Source organism: Elgaria multicarinata, chromosome 8 (genome assembly GCF_023053635.1).
Source record: "Elgaria multicarinata webbii isolate HBS135686 ecotype San Diego chromosome 8, rElgMul1.1.pri, whole genome shotgun sequence".
NCBI lineage: Eukaryota > Metazoa > Chordata > Lepidosauria > Squamata > Anguidae > Elgaria > Elgaria multicarinata.
Genome location: NC_086178.1, coordinates 51,877,498 through 51,905,232, shown reverse-complemented (window position 1 = coordinate 51,905,232; position 27,735 = coordinate 51,877,498). Strand labels below are relative to the sequence as shown.

The 27,735-nt window shown below is 37.9% G+C and overlaps 1 protein-coding gene across 2 annotated transcripts in view; it reads left to right on the top strand.

Annotated features, from left to right (window-relative positions):
• The window catches only part of STAG1 (STAG1 cohesin complex component), a 135,403-nt gene extending 110,963 nt beyond the window's left edge, over window positions 1–24,440 (top strand). For both annotated transcript variants that reach the window (XM_063132354.1, XM_063132355.1), the window contains exons 15-34: window positions 1,542–1,659; window positions 3,163–3,266; window positions 4,476–4,568; window positions 4,662–4,751; window positions 4,943–5,146; window positions 5,963–6,033; window positions 6,380–6,467; window positions 8,958–9,038; window positions 10,130–10,222; window positions 12,269–12,443; window positions 13,602–13,741; window positions 14,300–14,401; window positions 15,171–15,319; window positions 16,366–16,494; window positions 17,603–17,808; window positions 18,757–18,928; window positions 19,408–19,518; window positions 20,469–20,583; window positions 22,094–22,174; window positions 22,262–24,440. In XM_063132354.1, coding sequence (XP_062988424.1) covers window positions 1,542–1,659; window positions 3,163–3,266; window positions 4,476–4,568; window positions 4,662–4,751; window positions 4,943–5,146; window positions 5,963–6,033; window positions 6,380–6,467; window positions 8,958–9,038; window positions 10,130–10,222; window positions 12,269–12,443; window positions 13,602–13,741; window positions 14,300–14,401; window positions 15,171–15,319; window positions 16,366–16,494; window positions 17,603–17,808; window positions 18,757–18,928; window positions 19,408–19,518; window positions 20,469–20,583; window positions 22,094–22,174; window positions 22,262–22,285 — 2,346 coding nt within the window. In that variant the 3' untranslated portion in view covers window positions 22,286–24,440. The remainder of the gene's footprint in view (window positions 1–1,541; window positions 1,660–3,162; window positions 3,267–4,475; window positions 4,569–4,661; window positions 4,752–4,942; window positions 5,147–5,962; window positions 6,034–6,379; window positions 6,468–8,957; window positions 9,039–10,129; window positions 10,223–12,268; window positions 12,444–13,601; window positions 13,742–14,299; window positions 14,402–15,170; window positions 15,320–16,365; window positions 16,495–17,602; window positions 17,809–18,756; window positions 18,929–19,407; window positions 19,519–20,468; window positions 20,584–22,093; window positions 22,175–22,261) is intronic.
• The last annotated feature ends 3,295 nt before the right edge of the window (window positions 24,441–27,735 follow it).

Sequence of the window (27,735 nt, the reverse complement as noted above, 5' to 3'; positions counted from 1 at the left end):
ATTATTCATATGTGTACAACCCTATTGTAAAAGATACCAAGAGCACTCCATAAATTAGATTTTGTAGATTAGAACTCAGTGCTTTTAAGTAAAAGTACTTCAGTTAGGAGCATGCTGGGACAAATAAGAAATAGAAGAAACAGGCTCCCTTTAGAATTATAAAAACAAATAGCCAAATTTATTTTGCACTGATTGGAACCTGCAATTTCCTCACTAAAATGTTTTTTTTCTCCTTTAATTTTTTAATCATCCAGCCAGCAGAATTCTTGCTCACTGCATTATGAATTTTATATTTGTTCTAAGAAAGGTTATTTTTTACAATCCCTGAATTTTGTTCTCATGAACAGACATGGCTATTTTTGGTCTATTAATTTTTAAAAAAGACTTTGAAACTGAAAATACTATTTCAGTACCTTGTAGTCCCCTTTACTGTACTGCAATATGGCAAATTGTGTCATCGTAATTACATTAAATTAAATGCTTGCTTAATTGACTGCAGATTCTAATGAATGTTTTAGGTAACTGTTGAATCTACATAATTTTGTGGTGGGGGGAACATACTCTTTGTATTTAAAGTGGTAAGATTAAGCTGCCTGAGGACAAATTGTCCTAATGGCTCACAGTCTTGGTTCGTAACGTGTTTAGTAAACGCATACAAATATTTTAAGAGTTGTCTTGGGATGGGATTCCAGCTCTGTAATAAAACTGTCAAATGGTCTGTACAAATGTAGTACAAACATGTCTCATAATTACAGTTAGTTAAAATGACTCCCTAAGGGTCGAGGCAATAGGTACAATGGAACACCACATACATTACACTGGAGTACTATACTTTTGCCTGAAAACCGAGGCAAGCAGTACACAGGAATTGTGATATCAGTCTGCAAATACTCAAACTTACCCAGAGAACAAGAGAGGAAAAGAGCAAACTGTATATACATCACTGAATATGAGAGCTGCAGTTGTTCACCCATGAGCTCTGAAAGAAGCATGCACAATAAGCAATAGTGCAGCCCGCGTACAAGAGCTTGTCTCGGCATTTTACACAAGTTTTGAATGAGATGTTGAACAAAGGAACCATCATGAGCGCTTGTGCGCACACAAAACAAGTCAGGCAACTTTGAAGCCTGTGCATTCATAGATACATGCATGCAGCACTCTTCCACCATCCTGCAAAGTTCTTAAAAATAAAACAAACCCTTTAAAGCAACCCTGTAAAGCAACTAGCATAAGGGCTGCAGGCAACTTTGTAAAAGCCAGGAAAGATGGAAAAAACACAAGTTTTTTATCTTTCAGGTAGCAGTAAGAGCTGTTCAGCACTGCCCTGTTTGTGGTGTCCTTTGTAAGGCTGCAGCCATTGTAATGCAGGCTTCTACTTGTGTCACAAAAAACTGCAATAGGGAATAGAACTGGGCTGTCCTTATTCATTAATCATTGCGTCACATATATTCTTACATATTAATGGCAAATATTAAATAGTAGTATGCCTACAAGTAATGTCTGTGAAATCCTTCTATTAAGCGATTCTGTGTTATTTCTAGTTGCATGAACATGCAGCTTACTTGGTGGACAGTTTATGGGAAAGCTCTCAAGAATTGTTAAAAGACTGGGAATGCATGACAGAATTGCTGCTGGAAGAACCTGTCCAAGGCGAAGAAGGTACTTGTCGCATTTATTAAATTTATGAAATCGATATGGCATTACCTGGTGCTAGCTTCCCCAGGTACCATTCCTGCCTGAATTCAACGGAGCCTCTGGGTGAGGGGACTCGAAAGAGGCTTGGAACAGATTGCACAGTTCTTTCCTTCCAAGTGAAAAATTGTGGGTGGTGGGTGGGGCCCCTTTTCTCTGCCCTCCCTTCCCCACTCCTGACACCTATTTGCATAGATTAATTCTGATTCTAGTGGTATATGAAGTTAATTTAAACTATGGTGAGGAAACTTTAAAATGAATAATACTATTCCAGTCAAAATGTTTGTATGAAATGTAGATTCACCAAAAGGATTACCTTATTTGGTATTAAATGTACACATCAAGCTTTACCAGATACGTATAGTAAAGTGCTGGACAACATGTTACAGTGTTCTAATAAAATATAATAAAGGAGATAACTAGATAGGAAAACCAGCCAAATGTTACAAGGCAATCTTTGGATGGTTTGTATTAATTGGTATTAGAAGTATTACATGGTATTACTATTGACATAAAAAAGAGATTTCAGAAAACATGTCACTTGTTCTGGTCCCTGCTTCTAACGGCTTCTGAAATTGCAGTTCATTTCCAAGCCCAATTCAGAGTGCTGCTTTTGATCTATAAAGCTCTTCATGGCTTGCAACGTCAGTATCTGATGGAACAGCTATTCCCATATGTGCCTTCCTGTGCCTTAAGATAATCTGTGGAGGCCCTTCTTAAATGCCCCCTCGTTCTGAAGATAACGGGGTGGCTCCTAGAGAAGAGGACCTTTTCGATGGTGTCCCCACCGAGTTATGATTCTTATGGAATGTTCTCCCCAGGAAAATTCACCTGGTACCAACATTTGTTTTCTTTCTATCACGAGGTCAAGACTTGTTTTGTTTTTCCAGGCATTTTCATTTTTGCTATTTTAATCCCCGTTACATGTTGATGGTTTTAACTCCTGTTTTAGTTTTGGGCTTGTTTTAGCCCTTTATTTTATTTTTTACTTTATTCTATCAGGTTGATTCTGTGTTTATTATCTTACTGGCTTTTGTATATGCTCTTGTATTTTTATGGTGTTGGTTTTACTGGGTTTTTTTTAGATCTTTATGTTCGTTACTTTTAATATTTTTAATCTTGTAACTAGAGAACCCATTTTATAGGTGTCTTATTAAAGAAAGAAAGAAAGAAAGAAAGAAAGAAAGAAAGAAAGAAAGAAAGAAATCCTCAGTTCTAAACATGCATATTTTATTATACAAACATTTATATAACACTATTGTTTATACTTAACCAAGCTTATGATGTTACCCCACTCTGCCTGATTACAGGTTTTATGGTAATATCAGTCTGGAAGAACACAAAGTTCTTCACGAACTAGTCAGTATGAAACTATTCAGAATATTGAACAAAGATTTTAGCTGTTGATTCTTTCATAGATTTGTTGTCTGCATTTCACTGTTCCATTTTAAATTCTTGCTGTCTCTGTAGCAATGTCTGATCGGCAGGAAAGTGCACTTATAGAGCTGATGGTATGTACAATTCGACAAGCTGCAGAAGCACATCCTCCAGTGGGCAGAGGAACTGGGAAGAGAGTACGTCTTTAAATTATTTTTCACTTTAAAATTATTTTTCACAGCTAAAATATAGCCAAGGCACATGCATTTTATTGATATTCAGTAGTTCTCCAGTTGGGAACCTTCATTAGGAGAGAACAAATAGTTCAGAAACACGTAATGGGGAACTATATTCAAATACAGGCTATTGACCCTTTATACAACAGTGGCCATTTAACAAGGAAGCTGTCTTATAAAATTCAGATAGGGCTGATTTCCATTGGCCAATGAGAATTTAGAGTTGTTTTCACATTACATGTGTAGAACATAGTGTTTGTTTTGGTAAGTGTTCAGGGATGTACCTGAAGGACTGTTTGGGTGGGTGTGCTACACTTTACCTGGGTGCAGTGACATACATTGTGTCAGCCAGAGTGCCAGCAAAGTGAAGTAAACAAATGATGAAATTATCAGTTTCCATGCTATCAACCAGAATGAAATATAGATGTCTGGCGTTGCTCTTTCAACTTGATATTAATCACCAGTGTGCATATTTTAATACTATTATTTTTATTTTATTCTTAAGCCAGGAAGATGCTGAAAAATCAGCTTTCAGTTTAGTTTAATGTATTGCTGTATTCATTTACACTGCAGCATTCCCAGCTAGAAGGTGCAGTTTTGAAGGGGGCTGGGTTCACTTGATCATGTAGGCAAAAGAATTCATAGTTGGTTCTTTCCCCGCCCTGCACGTGCCGGTTGTAATTTACATTATTATGCAGCGCAGGCTGCCATATCGTCCATACTCCGCATGCGGCACAACAGGGATGACTTTGTATCCATCCTACCCAGACTTGCAGTAGAGGTTGTAGGGTGGGTACAAAGTAGATACGAATCCAGCACCACCATGCCGCCGCCGGGTTCGGATGACATGGCAACCCATGCAGCATCATGGGTAATTATGTAGATCGTGTTTGTCAACAGGCAAATATAGTGGTGGAGAAAGAACTATCTATGGTTCTTTCGCCCCCACGATTGTGCAAACCCAACCATGGTATTATTACGGTGGAGTCCAACTAGTATGTTCTTATAACAATTTAGGTTTGGTTTTTTTATAATTGGCTGTTGCAACACTAATTAGGCATCTTATTGGATAGCGGGCACATCTTGTGCCGCTTAGCTTAAATAACAGTGAATGCCAAAGATGAATGACACTTTAGCTGTTAATGAGGTAATATGCTTCTAATTTTATAGGTTTTAACAGCAAAAGAAAGAAAAACTCAGATTGATGACCGAAACAAGCTAACAGAACACTTCATTATTGCACTTCCCATGCTACTGTCAAAGGTATATCTGCTAGAATGTTACTCCTAATGTTAATTATATGATTTCTTCTAGTAACTTGAGTATTCATTTTCCTTTTTTTCCCTATGTTGCCAGTATTCTGCTGATGCAGAGAAGGTGGCAAATCTTCTTCAAATCCCTCAATATTTTGACTTGGAAATTTACAGTACAGGAAGAATGGAGAAGGTATAGTATCTCAGAATAGTGCTTCTGGTTAATTTTCAGATGTCTTGAGTAGTACCAATTCATTTCAAAGTTTTTGTGTTAGATTGCTGTCTTATGTTGCTATCTTGTGGTGATTTATGTTTAGCTTAACATAAAGGAATATGCTGTATAAATACTTGAAGAAATGACCAAATTTCCTCTCTGTTCCACAGCATTTGGATGCCTTGTTGAAACAGATTAAATTTGTTGTAGAAAAACACGTGGAATCAGATGTCCTTGAAGCCTGTAGCAAAACATATAGCATCCTATGCAGTGAAGAATATACCATTCAGAATAGAGTTGACATAGCTCACAGCCAGCTCATTGATGAATTTGTGGATCGATTCAACCATTCTGTAGAGGATCTATTAAATGAGGTTTGTTCAAATCCTTTCTCCCACCCACCCCAAATAGTAAAAAAAAAAAAAAATCTGCCCACACGTTAGTGCCAGAATATTATTAATATTAATTAGTTATTTTAGTCAGCTTTATCTTTTCTCCAGCCTTGTAAACAATTCCAGTATCTGAGGCACTTAATGTTTGACCAAAGTGTGCGTGTGTGTGTGTGTGTGTGTGTGTCATTTACAAGCAAAATAAAAATAAAAATTGTGAAGCTTAAAATAAGAGTTTATCTTTCTAGAAACACATGCTAGTAAACATATTCTCACATTTAACCTGTTTATCTCCTGTCAAGTACAATTGTTACTACAGATGTTATTAACTGTAGTACAACACTATCAGATCACATCCTGAATTTCAGCTGGTCATTGGTATGCACAGTGCTCCACAGGGAAACTTTGCTACAGAACTTCAACTGGACTATCAGCAATACTTCAGCATTTTGAGTATTTTGATCAATGAGAGATATGTTTCCCTTGTATCCTAAGAACCCTGCTAGGATATCAAGATCTATGGGAACAATATCTCCCATGAATCCTTCTACCTGGGATGCAGCCATGGCACCATTGAACATAAAATGGTGGCATAACATTTTTGAATGGGAATTGAAATGAGCGACTGCATCAGGCTGAGCCGGTATCACACTAGTCCCCTTTACCAATTTTTTTAGGAGTTTGGGCTCAGCTTACGACTTTTGGAACTGGGGAGGTCAGTTTCTAAAACATACACACACGTACACACACTCAGTTCCAATCGTAGCGCTGAATCCTTGACCCAGTGTGTTCTGTTTCCAGGGAGAAGAAGCGGATGATGATGATGTATACAATGTTCTTTCCACTTTAAAGAGGTTAACATCTTTTCACAAGTATGTAGTTTTACATGTTTTTCACCAAGTCAAATGATGTTGCATAGGCAGTTACATTTGATACTCAGTGTTTCATAAAATAGGGGAAATGATATATTGAACAAAGACTTGAAATGCTAAAGAGATTGGAAGGCTTAATGTGTGTTGGAAATATTTATTGAAGGGTAGAAATGCTCTAAGCAAGATGGTTATGAAGCATACGTTTTCTGAAGCAAATCTAAGGTTTAAGAAATGATACACGATTGAGTTACTAATCCACCTAATCACAGCAATGACTTTATTGTAATAAATGAGGTTTTATTAAGCTTTTATTTATTATACTAATGCTTTTTAATTTTATTTTCAGTGCTCACGATCTTACAAAATGGGATTTGTTTAGTAACTGCTACAGGTTACTGAGGACTGGAATTGAACATGGAGCCATGCCAGAGCAGGTAATAACTATAATGTATGTGTAGTGTCTACTTAGAATGAAATCCTATGTATGTCTCCTAGAACTAATTCCCACTGGGTTAATTTTGCCTTACTCTTACAGCTTTAGGGACATAAACTTTCCCTTTTACAAAATAAGTGCTAAAATAGGGTCATTTTAGTTACAATTTTAAGGTATAAGTGAAGCACATCCTCATAATGTGCAGTTATAGCCATCTTGTTTGTCTTCTGATTCTTTTATTTTTCTTTATCTAAAAACTGAAAATGGAATACTGTTGCAACATCTTTCAATGAGTTATTGGTTTTCATGACTATGTGTCTACATACAGCTGTAAATAATTGCTTAGATCTAAGTATGACTTGCATGAGCAATAAGGCACTTTCATTCACCTATAGGGTGTCCACAGTTTCCACAGACCCCTTTCACAGCTGCAGCCCCCCTCACTGCATGAAACATGGCCCCAGAGGATCCCCCAAAACATTCGAGGAACAGCTTTTGGGGGGAGTGCAGGGAACAATAGCAAGTGTGAAAAGGCAAGAAATTCCTGTCTCATGGATGGAAATCCACTCATTATTTATAGGATTCTATCCATATTTAATATGTAATTAAGTTTACTGTTACATTGCTCTGGCCTGTAACACCATAGATGATAAAAAAGCAAAGCTGTATTATCATATGTTGCAAGTGTTGTATCTTCTGCTTAATTGATTTGGGATTTATGCTTTCTGGCTTTCCATATGAATAATTTAGTGGCCTGTGCTAGGAATATTTTAATTGTTTTTGTATACCACCCAATAGCTGAAGCTCTCTAGGTATTTCTAAAACTTCCTTGTCAGTTCACAGTATGTCAGAGGAAATGCACACACAAAAATCTCAGGATTGCAACTAGAATTTGAAATAAAGAATACCACAGAATGTGCCTGTGTTTACCTTGACACTCTGAGAAGGGAGACCAACTCATTATGATTTATATTTCTCACCGTTGATTTGATGATAGATAGGTTTGTCTGTATCTGTAATAGAATAAGATAATTCTTTACAGCCTGAAATGTCTCTAACTACTTTATGCTTTCTTTTAATTCTGTGATGCCTCCTTGAGGTTGCTAGTTAATGTTGTACCCTAGCAATATATGTTCATAATATCAAACTAAACCAATTCCAGTTTTGGAATTGCCTTGCTGAAATTAGAAAATTTAAGTGGAGATGCTTAGGATGTCTTAATATCGTATCTAAAGCTTGAGCATCCATTGCTTTAAACCACTGTGAGTTCACATGTCATGCTACACCATCCTGAGAATAAATTGATAGTTTGCTTGTTACTCCTGGCAGACTATCAGACACTCTGAAGCTTGCTGTGGCTTGTTTCCCACACATTACTTCCATCCACTCCCAGCATATATCCTAGGCAGCTTTGTGGCAGAAATCCTTGTTTCCTTGTTCCCTACATCTATACCCTTTTTGCAGTTGGTCCTCTGGGGTTGCCAGCTCACAAGAGAACCACTCCCCCATCAGATTCCCAAATGCATATAATTGTGTGTGTCCTTATGAACACAGTAATGCATTCGCAAACTTAACAAAAAAATATTCAGGGTCTTGCGCAAGTGCGCAGGAGCACAAGGCCACTTGTCCTTTATTTAGCCCAGCATACTGATATCCTCCTCTTGTCAATTTCATCTTCTACTTCCATGTTTTCCCTGCTAATGAACACCCTTTTTAAAAAAGACTGCTTCATGTACTACTGAAGTAATTACAGAGCAGTGACAGGAGAGTAATTTCAAGGGAGAGTAAAGAGTGGGATCACTAAAGATAAACATTTCACACAGAGAAGTAAAGCAGAGGGGGAACTGAGGTAAATTTCATAGCAGCAGACTTTTGAACATGCATACTTACACAAGACTGAAAAAGGGGAAGAAAAGTTTATGTATGCATTTGGGACGCTCTCCAGTGTCCTCCTTAACTTTTTGGAGCATTGGGTGGAGGGCACAGAAAAGAGTTGAGGGAGGATGGTGGCAACACTAGCAAGAATGTGAGGAGCAACAGGGCATTTTGCTGCTCTTGCACGGCTGATCTCTAGCTGTTTCTGACAATCCATGTTGCTCTGACAGATCGTCACAACAAGCCATTTTGAACAAGCTGTCAACAAACCATGGTTTCTCAGGGTGGCCAAACAACCCACAATGAAAAAAACGCTCTGGATTCAGATATCACAAGAAGCTACCCTGAAACAACCCATAGTGACAGCCCACTGTGGCTTCTTGTGTTGTGTGAACCAAGTCATGGTTTCCCCTTTTTTCTATTTTTTAAAGTCACACCCCACCCACCAAATATAGGTCAACTGGTCCTTTCAACAAAAGTATATTAAAGTAGTTAAAAGCATAACTTTGAATGAGTATTAAAGCAGATGCTTTTTTTCTTTCAAATTTATTTATATATGTTCAGAATTGTATAAACTTTGTTCTTGGTGTCTTCATGTTATGTCCCTTTGTTTCAGATAGTGGTTCAGGCTCTTCAGTGTTCCCATTATTCTATTCTCTGGCAGCTGGTGAAGATTACAGAAGGATCTCCTTCAAAAGTAAGAGACCCTTTGGATCCCAGTCTTTTTGAAGATGTTATACATTTCATTTCATTTCATTTCATTTCATTTCATTGTGCTGTGTTCTCACATATATCATTGCATGATTAGTTTTCTTAGTGTTCTACAGGGTGGTAACTCCTGCAGGTATGAACATATTAGATTAGATTGATCTAAAAGAAGAAATTAATTTGAGTTTTGGATCTTCCCTGTAGGTTGCATTGTGCCATAAGAACTTAGCCTCCCAGGCTAAAATGTAACCAGATATCTCTGCCCCTATTATGGGAGTCTTTTTTGGTCCCATGGGCCACATTCCCTTGTGGCTAACTTCCTGGGGGACGCCTGCAGCAGTGGTCAAGGTCCAACCTAAAGTAGGCAAGGTGACTCATAGGGCAACATCAAAGGGCATCTGTGACCCTTTGAGCCCACATTTGTCTGCTCCACCAGCAACACGCTGCACAGAAAAAGGCAAAAATAGGAGAGAAATAGCAAGGCGTTGTAAATTCCAGGGAAACCCTACACACACTCCTTGATCACTTACATGCCAACAGCCCTCCAGTTCCAAAAGACAGCCCTTCAGTTGTCCACAGTCAACACTTGTATGGGATTTTGTTTTTGTTTTTCTGTGCTGAAGGGAAGGAAACAGCAGAAGTTGCAGGCAGAAGGTGGGTTGCTTGCTTCGTGAGGGGGGGGGTGGCAGAGAAGGGGGGAAAAGAGATATACAGCATGATATAGGATAGAGAAACAGTAGTTTATTTAAAATTTAGGTACTAACTGAAGGGCCAAACAAGGTAATACATGAGAGATGCGTGAACTGTCTCCTGAAATGTATGTTCTCTGACTGGTTTTAGCTCTCTGTAGTTTATTGTATTGTGTTCCTCTTGTTTTTAAATTCTGTAATTGTGAGCCACTTTGGGGGCCCTATGTGGGCCAAAAGATTGGCTAGAAATAATTTTAAGTTTTCTCTAGTAATCTTATTTACTTCCCTGTCTCTCTGTTGCTGGGGCTATTGTCTATTTATTGTTACCCCCTAATTTGGAAAACTTTGACTAACGTACAAAGAATTAACCCATACTTAATGTTTCCTCCAGGAAGATTTGTTGGTGTTGAGGAAAACAGTTAAATCATTTCTGGCTGTCTGCCAGCAGTGTCTATCAAATGTCAATACTCCAGTTAAAGAACAGGTAAAACAATTGAATTAAATTGCATTATATCAAATATATATCAGCAGTATTTTTAACACTTTGTTTCCACACAATGTTTCATGCAAAACAAAATATTGACTCTCCTTGATTAACTTGAAAACGAATTCATAAGCCTATTCCATTTCTGCCAGAATGTGTTTTTTTCCTTTTTAAAGTCATTTGTGTTCACTTTGGGGATCTTTCATGAGGGATAAATGTAATTAGTCATAGAGTGAAGAATAATTCATTTTAGGTTGAATAGGAATATGGATGAAGATTGGAAGTCTTCATTTCAAAGAGCTTGTTCTAATCCTTCTTCATGAAATTTCCAACATCCTGTATTTTCCTCCTGGTTTCTATCAAAACAGCCAACATGTATAGCAAATTAATTAAAATTCTTTGCAAGTAAGCACTAGAACTCTAGGTGTCCTTTCAAAATTCAAGGGGCAACTTATTCCCGTGCCATGTCACTCCCGTCTCTCCCACACACTCTTACACATGGGATTTCCCTGCCATTAATTATCCTCCCTCATGTGAGGTTTGTGTGTTCATTGCTTCATGAGGGCTGTGTTGGATTGTACCAACAAGTTGGTTAACGTTCCCGATCTTAGACCTAGAGTGACTGTACTACTGCTCACCTTAACTTTGCTGCTTATCTTTGTTTTTGCTTCTTATATCCTGTTTTTATATTTTTCTGCTCCATAGATGTGCATTAATGTACTTTTTTTTATGAATCAGTGACTAGAGTATTTTGAACTTAGAAGCCCACAGAGAGTTCTTACTTTTGAGTCTTAAGTGGCTGGCCTTGAAATCATATCAGATTTCAAATTTGCCCTGTCTTTACCTTTGCCAGATGGTTAATAGTAGTAACATTGTTGTTAAATGTTTTTCCTTTTAAAAACTTTTTAAAGAGACATGCTAAATATGGACTTTAGCATTTCTCATACCATATTTTCAAACATGTCATGGGACAACTTGAAGACTTGCTTAATCTTCTTTTTTAAAAAATACAAATAATATTGTACCTATGTACATTCACAGCTTTACCTTTTGGATCTCATGATATAATGGTGCAGTTCGGACATCACAATAAATCATCTATAATGATAGGAATGAGTCACAGAGAGCCTTGGGCTCTTGCACTCCCCTCCTCCTCTTTGAGCACAACTTCAAGATAACTGTAAAAAATTACTTCCTTTTTTTAATTAACCACAGTTTATTGTTTCATCTGATCTCAGCAAACTGTGGTTAATCTTAACTATGTTTGAAACAAGCCAGCTTCCTAGCTTGTGAAACTGAAGGGAGTGGGGAGCATGCGAGTCCAAGGCTTGCTGTGGCTCATTTTCAACACAATCAACTTTGATAATGTAATGCAGGGGTAAGTAGGAAAGTGAGTGCCTTCAGCTGCTGCCATCTTCATTTCCACAAATACTTCTGGGCTTCATGATGAGGCTCAGAGACATTCTTAGGGAATGAAGAGAGTGTGCACCTAGTTATGATGATCCAGAGTTAGAGAGAAGAAGAGATGGGGGGAATGACTTGGCTAACAAAGGAGGATGGGGAGAGAAAAAGAGTTTGCCTTCTGTTACTTACATTGCTGTTGGCACTGAAAATTGTGTTGTGGCTCAGCCCCTACCTCTGACTTATACACAATTGTTTGAACAGGTTACTTGTCCTTTATGACTAGCTACGCCTCCCATGGCAGCCATTTTGTTGTGGTGCCCACGACAGTTTCTGAAATTGCCGAATGTGTCAATGGTCCCCCAAAGGTTGCCTAACCCTGATGTAATAGTTTATTGTTATATCCAAACCAACATGGCTAAAGAAGCAATTTACCATAGTTTGAAGATATCACTAATTGCTGCTTCCTCTCAAGTAGCTTTTCTTGGTTGGGCATGATCCCTTTATGCAACAACTGACCAGCATAGTCCACCAAATATATGTGTTTAAATTACAAACCCTCTTCAGGTTGATCATTTGGAATCCTGTATACTTGTACTTTTCTTTATCTATGGGATGACTGACTGCAGTAATTTTGTCTTCCAGGCTTTCATGCTGCTGTGTGATCTCTTGATGATTTTTAGCCACCAGCTGATGAGTGGAGGCAGGGAGGGTCTTCAGCCTTTGGTGTTTAACCCAGATTCAGGCCTGCAATCTGAACTCCTTAGTTTTGTAATGGACCATGTCTTCATTGACCAGGATGATGAGAACCAGAGCATGGGTATGCATTTAGTAACCTTGATTTGGAACAAGTAGTTCTAAAGTAGCTGGAAAAAAGTATCTGACTTTTTTTGTAATGCAGTTTACCTAGTTAATTATTCAATCTATGGACTCTAATTGTCATGTATTTGTCTTCAGCAATGTCCTCTAAACCCCATTTTTCTAGGTTGCATTATGTGTGTGTGAAAATATAATCCATCTGTTTTGGAGAGAGGTTGAGTGCACAAGCAGCTTGTAGAAATGATTGTCTAACTGCCTGTATCTTTAAAGTAACTTGAGAAGTGGCATTATTGCTTTGATAGCGAGTTAGAGCATTCAGTATAGCTGGGAATAGAGTATAATTTTAAGTGTCTGATTTTGTTTGTCCTTAGTTTAAAAAAATGAAATAGAGTGGATCAGTCAAAAGGTTGAACGTGTTATGTAGTTGCAATGAAAACTCAGTTTTCAGAGTTCAAATTCTTACCAGTGCTCATAATTTTGCTCTACCAGTGTAAGAATCATCTATACCAGTGTTGGGCAACTTGTGGCCTGCAACTCACATCATCCCTCACCATTGGTTATGTTGGCTGGGGCTCATGAAAGTTGTAGGCCAAAATATCTGGAGGGCCACAAGTTGCCTACCCCTGATATACTAATAGTGAACTCAGTTCTTAGGGTGTTGGTCCATATTTAGCCCAAATGGCACCAGCCATACAAAATAGAGGTATTAGCAGGAGTGGGGAAACACCAAGATTTGCAGAAGAAAAAATGTTTAGAAGAATAAATCCTCAAATAGGGAGCATCCCCCAAAACAGCGCAATGAGGACTGAGGAAGTCCAGTTGCTATGGAATGCTGACTGACTGACTGTTGGAGCGGGGCGTGGAATGGAAAGGGGGGCTAGAAGAGAGTAGGGGTTCAGCCAGGAACACTACAGTGCAACATTTTCTTATAGGTCACAATATTTAAAATTATGTCATTTTAATGTTTACTGTTTTTAACGTTATATTTTAGTGTTTTAAATTGTTGTGCACTGTCATGATGTTTTTAGCTAATAAGGCTAAATGTTGATAATAAATAAATAAAAATGTTAATAATAAATAATGAATTGCATGATGTGCTAGTTGTGATGAGGTTCAGTATCAATTTGAAAGGCAACAAAGATTTTCTTTTACCATTTAGAGGGAGATGAAGAGGATGAAGCTAATAAAATTGAAGCTTTACACAAGAGGAGGAACCTTTTGGCTGCCTTTAGCAAGCTTATAATTTATGATATTGTAGACATGCATGCAGCAGCTGATATCTTCAAACATTATATGAAGGTATAGATCCATAATTCACTCTTTTCTCCTAATAGTAAGTCAGATTTGTACCTTGAAGTGTATGAGTTGTAGTCAATGGTGGCTTTGCCTTAGCAGAAAGCATATACACTCACAGATCTGAGAGCACCTGATTTTTGTCTGCCACCCCCCCTCCACAACCCACTGAAGCCTCCTGTCCATGTGTATGAGATCCATCGTGTAAATTCTGTCCAGGTAGTAGAACCTGTATTAATCTCAATCTCTGGATTGGATTCAAACTCTTTGCTCCATAAATGGACGGAGCTGTTCATGGAAGTAGAATGGAATGGAGCTTTTCTTCCATTAACAGAAGCTCCTTCTATTGAAGACTTTGAACATTCTGTAGTAAGATAAGGATTTAATGTTGTTAAGGCTTTGATACTGACATCTATTAATAAAGTAAGGTTTATCAGCATAAGGGGACCATAGAATTTGGGAGAAATCTATATAAAACCCAAAATAAGGAGTTTGTTTTTCAAAAGGTTGTTTTGATGATAAACAGGTGCTGCAACTGAAAGGTTGTTTTTCTCTTTCTTTTAGTACTACAATGACTATGGAGATATCATTAAGGAGACATTGAGTAAAACAAGGCAAATTGACAAAATCCAGTGTGCAAAAACTCTCATTCTCAGTTTGCAGCAGGTAAGAATCTTAGGCACCCCACCCATATGTTCCCTGTTAACATATTAATCTCTATAAAGGGAATTATAATTTCTGAAACAATCTGCAGTAGGAGTGACTCTCCTGGTTGCTCTAGAGCAGTGGTCTTCCACTGGTGGGTTGCGACCCAAAAGTGGGTCACAAGATCACTCCAGACAGGTCTCAGCAAAGCTGTTGCCACCATTTGGGGTAATTGTAAAAGTGGGTCCCATGTTGCAGGTTGTAAGTCTGAAGTGGGTCTCTGGTCTAGACCAATTGAAGACGGGTGGAAAACTGGGTGTCCCCGAAGGGCTAAATTGCTTCCTAAGACACCTTCTGAAGGCCATATGAAGTCAGTGGGCAGGCCTGTCCCTCCTGAAGCCCCACCTTCTGATGTCACCTGGCCCCCTTTGCTGTGCAGAGAGAGGCATAGAGCAATTGCTCCATGCCTTTCTCTGCACGGCGAAAGGGATTCAGGCAGTGGCTCTAGCTGACTGCAGTTGGCTTTGCTCCTCCCTCTTCTTCCCTTAGCACTCCTTGAGGTTATGGTCACTCTCCCATCCCCTTCTCCAAGGAGGGGCCTCACTCACCCAAGGTCTCTGTGGGCCAGATGGAGTGGCCTGGTGGGTCCCATTGCTGCTCTGAAGGGATGATGCAATATTTCTAAGCCCTAAATACTGACTACATGACACTAATGTGTACTACTGCAGGCTTCCACTTGAATCTCTTAAGTAATGTTTTTAAGGTTTTAACCATTGAGTTCTTTCTTTAGCTGTTTAATGAACTTGTTCAAGAGCAAGGTCCTAACTTGGACAGGACATCTGCCCACGTCAGTGGTATTAAGGAATTGGCCCGAAGATTTGCTCTTACTTTTGGTCTGGACCAGATCAAGACAAGAGAGGCTGTAGCCACCTTACACAAGTGAGTGGCAAGGAATACATTGAAAGGCAATTAATCTATGTGAGTTTTTTTAATGGGGAATCACATCAGCTTGTCAAGTAAGAATTACAATTCACTGTTCTACTTATGGATTAGATGTGTGCATATGGGAAATATGCTGATGTTGGGGAAAATAATTAAGATTTTGTAATAGACGAATGCTTTAAAATATTGACTCAAATAAGTGGTCTATCTCATCAGGCACATTAATATATTATTGTGGCTAATCACATATTACTAAAAGCAGTTCATATTGTATTTATTTTGTTTTAAGCATCTTGAGGAGTGTTTGACATGCTTTGAACTCTCTTATGACTGATAAAATACAAAATGTTATAAGAAATATTAAAAGCAGTTGCAAATAGCAGAAGTTACAGGAATTCCAGAATCTTGTTATGTTACTCAAATGATTAATTATATAAAAAGCCTGATCCAGTTCTGTTTGGACATTCAGTTCAAAGAATGTTGGTTATTGGGCAGATTAAAATATAAATAAATAAAAGTTGTATACAGCTAGACTCCTGCAACAAGTAATGCCCAGATGGGGTACATATTCTCATCCACATCAAGAGACACATCCAGTTGGAAGGGCCGTTGTTCACTGGTAGTGGGCATGGTTTGCCTGCAGAAGGTTTGAGGCTCAATCCATGAGTTCTCAGTAGAAAGCTTTGGGAAAGATCTCAGCCTGTGACATTTGAGAACTGCTGCTAGACTTGGCCAAGTGGGACGACTTTAATTAAGGTGTTTCATGTGTTGAGCCAGTTTACCACAATGTAGACAGCAAATGTGCACCCAGATGCACATCAGCATCAGGTGTATGAGCATGTAAGCCTGCTTCTGCATTGGTTCTTTCTTGCTCAATTAAGAAAAGAAAGTTCACTTCATGTGTTTTGTTTTTGTTTTGTTTTTGGTATTTGTGGAACTTAACTGAAAGATTTGACACTAATAAAAAAAGATAGCCTGTAAAGAAGTACAAATTCCATACCTGTGTAATTGTAAATGCTTATGTTCTTTGAATCTTATTACAGAGATGGCATAGAATTTGCCTTTAAATACCAGAATCAGAAAGGACAGGAATATCCACCACCTAACCTTGCTTTCTTGGAAGTGCTTAGCGAATTTTCTTCTAAACTCTTGCGGCAGGACAAAAAGACGGTGTAAGTAATATTTTAGCTGATTATAAGCAGACCTTACTAACCTGTGTACATCAAGTTAAGAGAGGTATATACTTTGAAAGTACTTGTATTGTCAATTTTTGACATTGACTTTGGAATCTAGCTGTATTCAAAATCCTCTGGTGATGTTCTGAATACATAACCTCAATGTTTGTGTTTCCATAGCCTTTCTTCCTGCTTTTCTATCAGAATAGAATGGAAAATCAATTAGTTATCTCTGTCTCAGACAGTAATGGGACTGGCCCACTGGAGTTCTTCTTACTTCATTTGTGACTGAACATTTAGGCTGTTTGCAGGAAAGCCGTTGATTTCCAGGCTAAAAGCAAATAAAGTTCTACTTGAGCCTAGCGAAGTGCATCTCAGAATAGGATTATTAATTGTAGAGACCTGTCATGGTTCCAAGCCCTCTCACCGAGATGTGAGAGAATATTATTATTATTATTTATTTATATAGCACCATCAATGTACATGGTGCTGTACAGAGTAAAACAGTAAAGAGGTCCATCATGTAATCCACAAAACTTTATTCAACAAATAATAACTCTTCACACCTGATGGGAGTATGAATGCCAGGAGCTATCCTCTAAGCTTAATTAGGACAAGACATGGGCTTCCTTACAGATTTGTAAGTGCTATAAAATAAAGGCTGAGGTAGTTAGGCCTCACAAAGTAGAGGCTGGGAGGGGAAATTCCATGTCCTACGTAGCAGTTGGGCCTCTGGAATAAGGTAGTGGATTGCTGAGGCATTTTATACTCTCCACAGATTTGGAGAACAATTCTGTAAACCCTAGTCATTTTCCAGGTCAGAAGAGATTGAAAAGTCAGGAGGAGTACAGCCAGACCTATAATTGGAAGATATTATTCTTAAATTCATTTGTATCTGAAAATCAGGGATATTTTTGCTCTACAATAGTCAGAGTAAATCGATCTCTGAAGCGCTAGCCTTCACCCAGGATGTAGATGACCCTGGTGAATGTAATACATCTGATGGCTAATTAAGGTAGAAGCTATACTGTTGATATAAAGAACTGTTGTGTTCACTATTTTATCTTTGCTCCTCTTGTTTTCCATTCCCCCGCCCCCACTCCAGTCATACTTATTTGGAGAAGTTCCTAACAGAACAGATGATGGAAAGGAGGGAAGATGTATGGCTTCCATTGATTTCCTACAGAAATTCATTAGTTACAGGTGGTGAGGATGATAGGATGTCTGTGAATAGTGGAAGCAGCAGTAGCAAAGCTTCTTCAGTGAGGAATAAGAAAGGCCGGCCTCCACTTCACAAAAAAAGGGTTGAGGGTAAGTTTGACTTTAAAGAATGCATTTTATGCGGTGGATCAGGTTTGCAACATGTTCTCTATGCTGCTCAAGTAGATCACTGGAAATGACGGTGAGAGGGTGTTTCAAAACTGAAGGGCCACAAAAGAGTAGGTACAGTCCTGTGTGCTCAGTAACCTAACTGATCTTACAGGTGGGCACACAACCAGGCCCTCCAGAGTTTTGTAAACCCTTATAGTACTTGGTGTAAAAATACTTCTAGTTGAGTGTGTGCCCATGTTCTAGCTGTAGTATGCGAAATATGTTTATTTCCACATGCTAGAGTGAACTTTAAAGGAGGAGGCAGGAGCAGTGAGACATTGGGAAGGTAATGCAAATTTACTATAGAAATTTTGAGGATCTATATTCTGTTGTATCAAGGACTGGAACAAATTAGTGGATTTGGAGGAAAGGATGGTGACACAAAATTCCCTTTCTAGAGTCATTGGTCCTGTGTTTATAACTTAAACCCAAGTCAAATATAGGCTCTTTAACGATGCACAGGCAACTGGGGAAGGAGATGCAAAACTTGTATTTAAAATATACTGGTTTGGCTTCTTCTTGTTTTGAGTGTTATTTTTCTTTGCTTTTGCAAAGCTGTATTGGGATTTGTACAAATATTGACTCTACTACCTAAAATAGGCCTACAAAGAGACATTGATTATTTTATCAACATTTTTCATGTAGAGCTCATGTCTTTTTAATGATACAAATGTTACTGGATACATTAGAAATCAACTTTGGGGAAATTACTAGATTTATTCATTTTCATTTGTTCAGTGTGCAAAAAGCTAAATTTTGTATTAACGCAACATTTCTTTTGAATTTTTATCTGTTCCAAATAAGTATATTACTTTTTTATGCATATGTTAAGACTTCTAATCACAGTATACAATTGTTGACTGCAATAATTTATTGTCTTAATGTCAGATGAGAATATTGAAGGCTCTTGGCTGAATAGAAATGACAGCATCCAAACTCCAAGTACTCTACAGCCACCACAGCTCACATCAACGGTGCTGAGAGAGAACACTCGGCAAATTGGGGAGCAAATCCAGGAGCATGAATCCGAACCTGGATCTGAACAAGATTTTTTACACAAGTACGTACCCATGAAATCCTTCCCCAGTGACAGGAAACATAACAAAACAAATCTTAGGGTTATGGTGGTGTCTTTAAAGGAATGCAAGTGGTGTCACTGATACTATGATTACATTTTTCACACTTAAAAGACAAAAAGAAGCAAGATGAATGTTTTAACTTAGTGCCCAACCTCTGAGGTATTATTTAAAGCAGTGATGAGGCACCCTCCCCCAACCTTCATGCTTAGATATAGTTCCAGCTGAGAGCTCCCTCCCTCCAGCTACCAATTGCCATTGGTGAGGCCAGCTGAAAGAGAGGAATCACCCATTCACTTTAAAAACATTGTTGAATTGCAATCCTGGGAGCCTTGTTTATCCTTGTACCAGCCCCCTTTTTCTTTTTTTATACATTTTTGGCATATTAATAATATTAAAACTCAAACATTTAGCCTGGTAATGTCAAGTCTCTATCCTGTGACTGACTGACTTTACTCTTAAGTCCTCAGATGCAGATATCTTGGTTGGGCCAGCAGAAATTAGAAGACTTAAGTCGAAAAGACAGGACGGGAATGAACTACATGAAGGGAAGAAGTGGTGTAAGGCATGCAGTGTAAGTGATGAGAGCCACAGTGCTGACACACTGTTGTTGGCTAATAACACATTTGTTGGCTAATAATTCTGCAGCTAGTGAATGGAGGTTGCTTAAGCCATAATACAGTGGGCACTTTACTGGATTTTCTTGGCTTTCAACAGCTCTAGAAATGCAGACAGCACACAGTAACAAAACTATGATATGGACCACAGCGTGCCACAAAATTAATGTTAAAAGCTCTTTAGATGAGTAGGAGACACATTGAGCACTGCTGCTCTAATCTGTTAAACACTTGAATAATAGTGCTCAATGTCTCCTTTCTGATTCAAAGCTCTGTTAAAGGGGAATTTTGTGACAAGGCCTGGTCCATGTCAGAGCGTGGTTTACTTTGGTTTGTCTACATATGTTTGGTGCTCGAGCTCTCCAATCAAAATTATGGCACTTGTGTATTTTGCTGGACAGAATTAAAGTATCAGGTGTGGGCCTAAAGGCCTGAGCATAGTAATACTGTAGGCCAGTTGTTTTGAGCTAACAGATGTTTAAACTTTAATGTAAATGGACGCTTTATAAAACAAATAAACTTAATCTATGGTTATTATCAAGAATGAGATGTTTGTACATATGTGTCTTATTAAGCCTTTCCCAGGTACTAATCAAACTTGGCCATGGAACTTACCAGCATGTGGTGACTCTACTTCTAATATAATGAGATGCAAATAGTTATTGTAAGAAAGGGATTTCTGAAAAGTTTGACAGTTGTTTTTCTCTTTGTGGGCATATGCAAACAGAGATGCATACAAGGTGTTTATATGGCGAGCATTCAATTTCTTGTAGATAGGAAGAATAAGGTCAATAACAATTTTCCCTTTATTGTGCAGCCATCAGTATCTTACCCAATATATTCTAAATTAAGCAAAAGTAAGGATATATGTTTGACTTTGTTCATATTCCTTCTCTCTCCCACTTAGGCGGGGTCTTATGGAGGATGATGCTGAGCCCATCTTTGAAGATGTAATGATGTCTTCACGAGGGCAGCTAGAGGACATGAATGAGGAGTTTGAGGACACCATGGTCATTGATTTGGTCAGTAAATTTCTCTTTCAAATGCAACTATTTAAAAAATGGTGCTGGGTGGAGAATGCTGGGTGTTATAGGATTTTGTTCTGTATAAATATACATAGAATTGTGCCTTAAGAGATATTTAGGCAGGATTTTCAGTAATAAGAGGCATGGTGTCAGCACCTAAGAGTCCCTTTCCCACCCCCATTTTTTAATTCCTTATGCCATCCAGTCTTGCCCAAACCATTTTTATTCTGAGCATTGAGTTTGTTTGGAATTGTGGAGGCACAAAGTACTTACAGACTACTGCTTAACAGTATGGCCATATGTGGGAGGTGGAGGGCTCCAGTTTATGTCTATTGTGTGGGACTGATCACCATTCAACTGTTAATCCTATGAGTATCAGCTTTAAAGGAAAAGTGGCCCTTAGAAGTGCTGGATGGGCAATAGCCACATCATTCACCAAGTACAACCCATTTATTTTGTCCACCGATAATTTCCTATCTTGCATCATTGCACTTTTTAAAAACAAAAACCACTGCTCCAATAGACTGACCTGAAAGAGTTTTGCACTTATGGGAAACCAGTAAGGAATAGGAACTTCAGCATTTCTTCCCAGCCCTGGAGCAATAATAATAATAATTTCTTACCCGCCTCTCCCTCTGGATCGAGGCGGGGAAAAACATTGAATACAAAAATATAAAACACATAAAACTGATTAAAAACATAAAACCAATACATTATTTAGAATCTCAAAATCTTTTAAGACATTTTAAAATTGTGGCCTGCCGGAAGAGATCCATCTTTATAGTTTTTTAAAAATTCATAAAGACTATTAAGCTGGTGAATCTCTCCCGGCAGGCCATTCCACAGTTTGGGAGCGGCGGAAGAGAAGGCCCTCTGGGTAATGGTTAAAGTCAATGTATACATCTTTATGGAGTCAGTATGTCATGATTTTAATTTTAGAAACTGATTTCATATTTTTCTGGTTTTAAATTATTTGCATAAAGAATTTGTCAATCCTTGTTAAGAGGAGCAAGAAAAGAAAGCTTTGTGTATTCTATACCATATGACACACTTTCTAGTTGAGTGTCCAGTGTATGTCGAGCTGAGGAAGCAATACCTCGAGCCCGATTCCTGGGTTCAATCACATGTTACCTAAAAATGTAACTCAGATATTATTGTTAGGCTCTGATCACTATATATCGTTCAGGACTGCCAAATTTGTACAGCGGGTGCTGGAGGTACGGAAGCTTTTGTTTGCCATATAGGATCAAATTTTACTAATCTGAGATTACATGTGGGCCAGTACTGGTACTGCAATTGAGCCTACTATCAGTTTTTTATTATCTTGTATTATTCCTCTGATTGCGGTGAGACGGTGTATGGACATGCTATTATGTTATTATGTTAATATGTTATTTTGCTACTATTCTATTTGTTTGCAATTGGCCTATTAGGCTAACAAGCAATAAAGATTGAATTAAGTAAGTATTCTGTACCGAAACCCGAATGACAAAGATTTCCTTTTCAGCCCCCTTCAAGAAACCGACGAGAACGAGCTGAATTGAGGCCAGATTTCTTTGACTCTGCAGCTATCATTGAGGATGATTCGGTAAGATTTAATTCAGTATTTTTAGATACTGGGACCTGCAAATGATTTTCCAGTGCTTAACTCTCATTCTCAATCATCTTTTTTTAGGGATTTGGAATGCCAATGTTCTGAAGTCTGGCGAAGACATTATACAAATGTGGAACTCTGTTCTTTAGAGCTCAAGGCCTATATACTGTGATAGCTTATATGAAAACCACATTTTTGATGTGATTTGGTTTGATTTTTAACCAAATGATTAAGGTCATTTCCTTTTTGTAATGACAGAGAAGAGGAGCTTCTTAATGCAACAAGGAATATTGGCCAATCAGTCACCTCAGAAAGGCTGACCTACAAATCATTTGTTTCCCTGTCCTTGACAGTCCTAATACAGGTTTTTTTTCCTGGATGGGGAGAAGCTTTTAAATTAAAACAGTAAAAACAAAAAAACTGTTCTACACGTTTTCAGAAAGCATTGAATGAAAACAAAACTTTTTAACTTTATTTTTCTGCTGTACAACTTCAAAATGTTTTAACATTTGCCTTTTTATGTTTTAGAAGCTAGCCATTTTTATTAAATTTATGCCTGTCAGCCATTGACCAGCAGTGATGCTATCAGCAGGCCATCCTGGCTGGAGAAGTGTTGTTAAACACACTGGATGTGACTAGCAGTATGGTACGCTTCTAGATTTTCTCTGACCACTGAGAGCGGAACACTCTTATAAAAGGGGTTAGAAGTCAGATGTGTGCATCTCTGCCAAAAAGTCAGATTCTGAAAAGAAAAAACCCAGATTTTATACTTCTGAGAAGATTTATTTTTATTTATAATAGGGCATAAAATAAGAGATGTCCATGAAACCACTTTTCCAACAGACGCTGTGTAATATTCATTTTATATAGCACTAGGGTAACACACAAACAGCACATTTTCTATTGGTACTTGTTCTGTGCATTTTTAGCAACTTATATACCAGCAAATAAAATATTCTCAGTAAAATAAACCAGTGGTTCTACAGTAATCTATTTGCTGTTTCTACTACCTATTACATGCCCTGTCAGATCTGAGGTACAAAAGCAGCAACTTTCCTATGGAGCATAAATCACAGGGGGGAAAGGGGGTGGGGCAGGGAACAGGAGTCACATTTCAAAGCAATTTTAACTGTACCATAGAGAAGTGTCTAACTTTCCATGCCGTAAATACCCTTTTGTGCTATTTTTGTAAATTAATTTTGCCAGTTAGATTTACTGTATGTGCTGCATAGAAACTTGTGCTTAGATGGTGACGTTCTTAAGCTTACAATGGAATACAGCGACATTCTCAGTGTTAACTGTGCATTATTAAGAGTAATTATTAAATGATTTTTCTAAAAAGCAGAACAATCCAAAAAGTAATCAGCTAATTCATTGTTCTAAGAGATTTTCAGTGTCTTCAATGATCTGGACTTTCATTCTGCTTAGATATTATGATTCTTCCTGGTAGCTGCTAATGTAGTTAAAGGACTGATTTTTTTTCCCTTGGTGTTGAGGACCGCTCCTGTTCATGAGAACATCTGTGAAAATGAGGCCAAACTAGTCTGCTTTTTGGAGTTTGAATATTCGTGTGCTTGAAAGCACATCTAAATTGACCCAAATTTAATAAATCCATTTTAGAGGTGCTTTTTATAGCAACTGCAAAATAACTGTGACAGGTCTTTTAATTACTACAACGTGCATCTAATGCTTACCTTTTGGGAGATCAGACAAAACACAAATCTCGCTAGTCTCATTTAGCAGCAGGGACGTTTTCTGCTAAGAATTGTGCAGTTCTCAAATTGTCGTTGCCAAAAATGTTGACCCAATTATTAGGCCACTCCTCCAAGGTAGCTGTTTAGAAATTTTAAAGTTGCTAAAGTCACTGGGTTGGTGCTTCAGGACAAAGTACAAGTTCTCTCGCAAAAGTGGTCAGGAATGGGTGCAGTAGCACTACAGTTTTGTGGGCAGAGTGGCATAACTGCTGCTGATTTGAATCCACCACAGACAAAACGTGTGTGCTCCACAGGCATCCATATGCAAAACTGAATTTTAATTGATCATTATAGACTTCTGTAAAACAAAAGCCGCTTACAAGTAAGTTACCTCTAATGGGTTTCCTGTTCAGTTTGCAGTCAATAGGTTTTTTTAATGTGTCTCCTTGATTGGTTTTACTAGTAATTCTGTAAATTGTACATTTACAATATGAGGTTTTTTTTTCCTTTTGTACAATTTAAAACTGATGCTTCACTTTTCCTTTAATAAACTCCTCAAAATCACATGTGCAGTGGAGTCCTTTCCACAAAAGCATTTAGAAATGGGTGCTTTCTGTTTGGTTTGTCTTCCACTAAATATTTTCCTATAGTGAAGCTTGAAAAGCTGTGTTCATTTCACTTCCTTATGTCTGCTTTTGTTGCTGCATGCTCAGCATTCTGGGCAGAGCAGACATTGAGGTTTTCGTTTTTGCTTTCTTTGGGGATTGTTTTGGCAGGGGGTCTTTTGCAATAAAAGTGAACAAATGTTCATTAATTTTTGTAAAACCTTGATATTTTTTAAGCAGCGGATCTCCCTCATGCATACCTGGTATGTAGCAGTTTTGTGTGTATGCAAAATTGAAATCAAGGCTGGTACTGTGACCTGTAAAGACTGCACAGAACTACATAATCTGAAAGCTGGCACAGGTTCCTGATGAACGTGGCTTTTATTTTTTGTTTTAAAAAAGCAAGCTTTTCATGCTCATGGTTGTAAGAAATGGCAGTTTCTACAAAATGTGCCTCATTTCCACTGCCAGTACACTGTTGCCTGGTGCTTACCGAGACCTCTTATGCTATTGTTCTTTTTTTCCTTTTTGGCTAAAATAACATTCAATTTCTATAGAAACACAAATACCAAGTTCAAAATAAAGCATTTTCAGTCACTGGGAACTGCTGGAACTCTGGAGTAGGGTGTTAATACGCTTTAACATGTAAGTTGCTGTAAGTGACATCTTTCCTGTTAGTATAAGAAAAAGTGCAGAATTCTTGGCTGACAATGGCCAGAAACTTCAGTCAAATTTCCCACCCATCTTGGTTTTGTCCAAGTTGATGTGGAGTTCTTCCAACTGATCACATTTACCAGGTGTGGAAAAAGAGCAAACCCTTAAGGATGGAAAAAATTGCCATTGGCCCCTAGATTGCAGAACTGACTTCGTCAAATATAGTAAATTAGCTGCCCCATCCACCTCTCCACATTTATAGTCTCACATTTCTTCTGATGATTAGATTTTCTATAGCTTCCATGTATCTTAGAAACAGAGAATTATTTTTTGAAGAGGGGGTGGGAGATACGCTGTGGATTCCTTGGATGTTTTATCCCTGCCAGTAGGCCCCTGGAGCCATCCAATGCACACATTAGACACCTTGATGTGTGAATCACAGTTGACTCAATAGTTCTTCATAAAGAACATTTAACTTTTCTGTCTGATCTATTTAAATTCACCCTTTATCAGAAGGGAAAAAAGGCTTTCCTGAAAGATTCAGCAGCCTTACCTACCCTGGGCAAGGTTAACATTTTACTCAATCTATGGAAAATGGAATCAGCTTTCTATTGTGGCTCAGCCAATCGGTTAATTGGCAGCAATAATTGCTCAAACACAGATGATGGAAAACGCTTTGGTAATCTGCCCAGTTGTGATAGCTCATGTGACAACATAATGATAGTCAGTGTATTATAAAGAGCCTTTGCTCTTTTTACAGGCTTGTTAAACCTTGGACTTCATATTGGTATATGAGTAGGACAGCATCTAATGCAATGGAATTTTGGGGCGTTCTTTCCCCATTTTTAAAGTGTTTACTTTTTCTTGGTTTCCTAACAAAATCCAAATGTCAAGTATAGGTAGTGCCAAGTAATTCTACTAAGCCTTCAATGTGACCTGTTTTAATACCAAGTATACCAAGTGCTTCACTGAAGCAACATGATATCTGCCCAGAGGATCTAACTACCATATATGGTTGTAAGACAGATAGGAAAACAGAGAGAAGACAGGGCTTAATGAAAGGCGTTTGTCATGAAGATGCTCTAATCTTAAGAGCTCATGGGTTTTGCTATCCCTTGATACTTGGAAGTTTTTGTTTGGCATTACTTTAGTTTGGGTGCAAGGTGCCCACTTGACTTGGAGACATCATTTGGAACTACTTGTGGTGATACTCTCTGGCTGCATCAGCCAGATTTATCTTGCCATTTTGATATTGTCCTGCCCATCACAAGCTGTTGCTCTTATCCAAGATTAGTTTAATAATTTTGAATGATGCAACTATGCTGGCAGGTGGCCTTGTCCAAATTAATCACCCTTACGTGTTTATTAAAATGTTTACTCTTGGTAACTGGTATTTAGTATCCTTTCAATTATGCGTCAGAAGACAAATCTCTCCACCTACATACCAAGCAGAAATATTAATGAACAGTTTTCGTTTTTGGAGACCATGTTTCTGACTTCAGCTATGTAGTCATGAATCCATGCTGTTCTTGTTTCTAACTTCCTTGTTTTAAAAAATCTCCATTGCCCTTACATAGTCTTGTCCTGTTTTTTTAACCCTATGTTGTCTATGGTTCTCATTCTTTACCAACGCACTTACAAATGTGTTTTAATTACTGCCTAAACTCCATCTCTCAACTACAGTAGCAATGCAGAAATGAGGTGGAATACAGGTAGGACTTGTAAATATTTAGGGCTACATAAATACCAATTTGTATAGCTCTGCTCTGAATTGTTTGTATTGGAAATTTATTGTGTTTTACTAACAATTACAGAAGAATCTTGGAACAAATTATTCCACTATAATAAACAATGACTTTTTCCAAATGCTTTTAATTGTCTTTGTTTTATGTGTGCTAAATATCTACTTGTTTATCACCATTTTTTCTAAATCAATATGAATCGAGGATTTCTATTCTGTCCATTCTTTGCCAGAATTATTGCTGCTGTTAGTAAGTTGCTAGCTAGATTTATCTTCTCCTTTTAAAGCCAAAAACACATACTTTTGCATTAGACTTTAAACAGATGTTGTCCCAGTCTTTTCAGTACCTTTTCATGTATACATCAGGTTGGATCTAGACTTAGTCATAATTATAATTAGACCAAATGAAATGAACAGAATTTAAGTGCCATTGATTTTAATGGGTCTACTCTTAAGTAAGCCTAGAGCCAACCTTCAATTTATTTATACTCAAGCTTTCTCCATGGTATTTTGAACAAATCTTTATGAATATGCCGGTTATGTACGTCAGTTCTTACCTACTTGCTGCTATTTAGAAGTTCCCGAAGTTGTTTTTTTTAAACCACGCCTGCAGTGCTAACAAATTTACAGATTTAATGTAATAATGAAATCACCCTTCTCAGTACTACACAGGAGAATAAAATTCTCCAAATGCTCTGTTTTATATACTGCAACAAAATATTTTTCAATAAGATGGAAGATTTTAGTAATACAGTACATAATATTTGTCTTCCTTAGCATTACAAAATGAGCTATGCAAGCCAACCTTATTCTATAAGCAGCAAGTCTGCATATTACTAATTGGGTGAAGACAACTTTTTT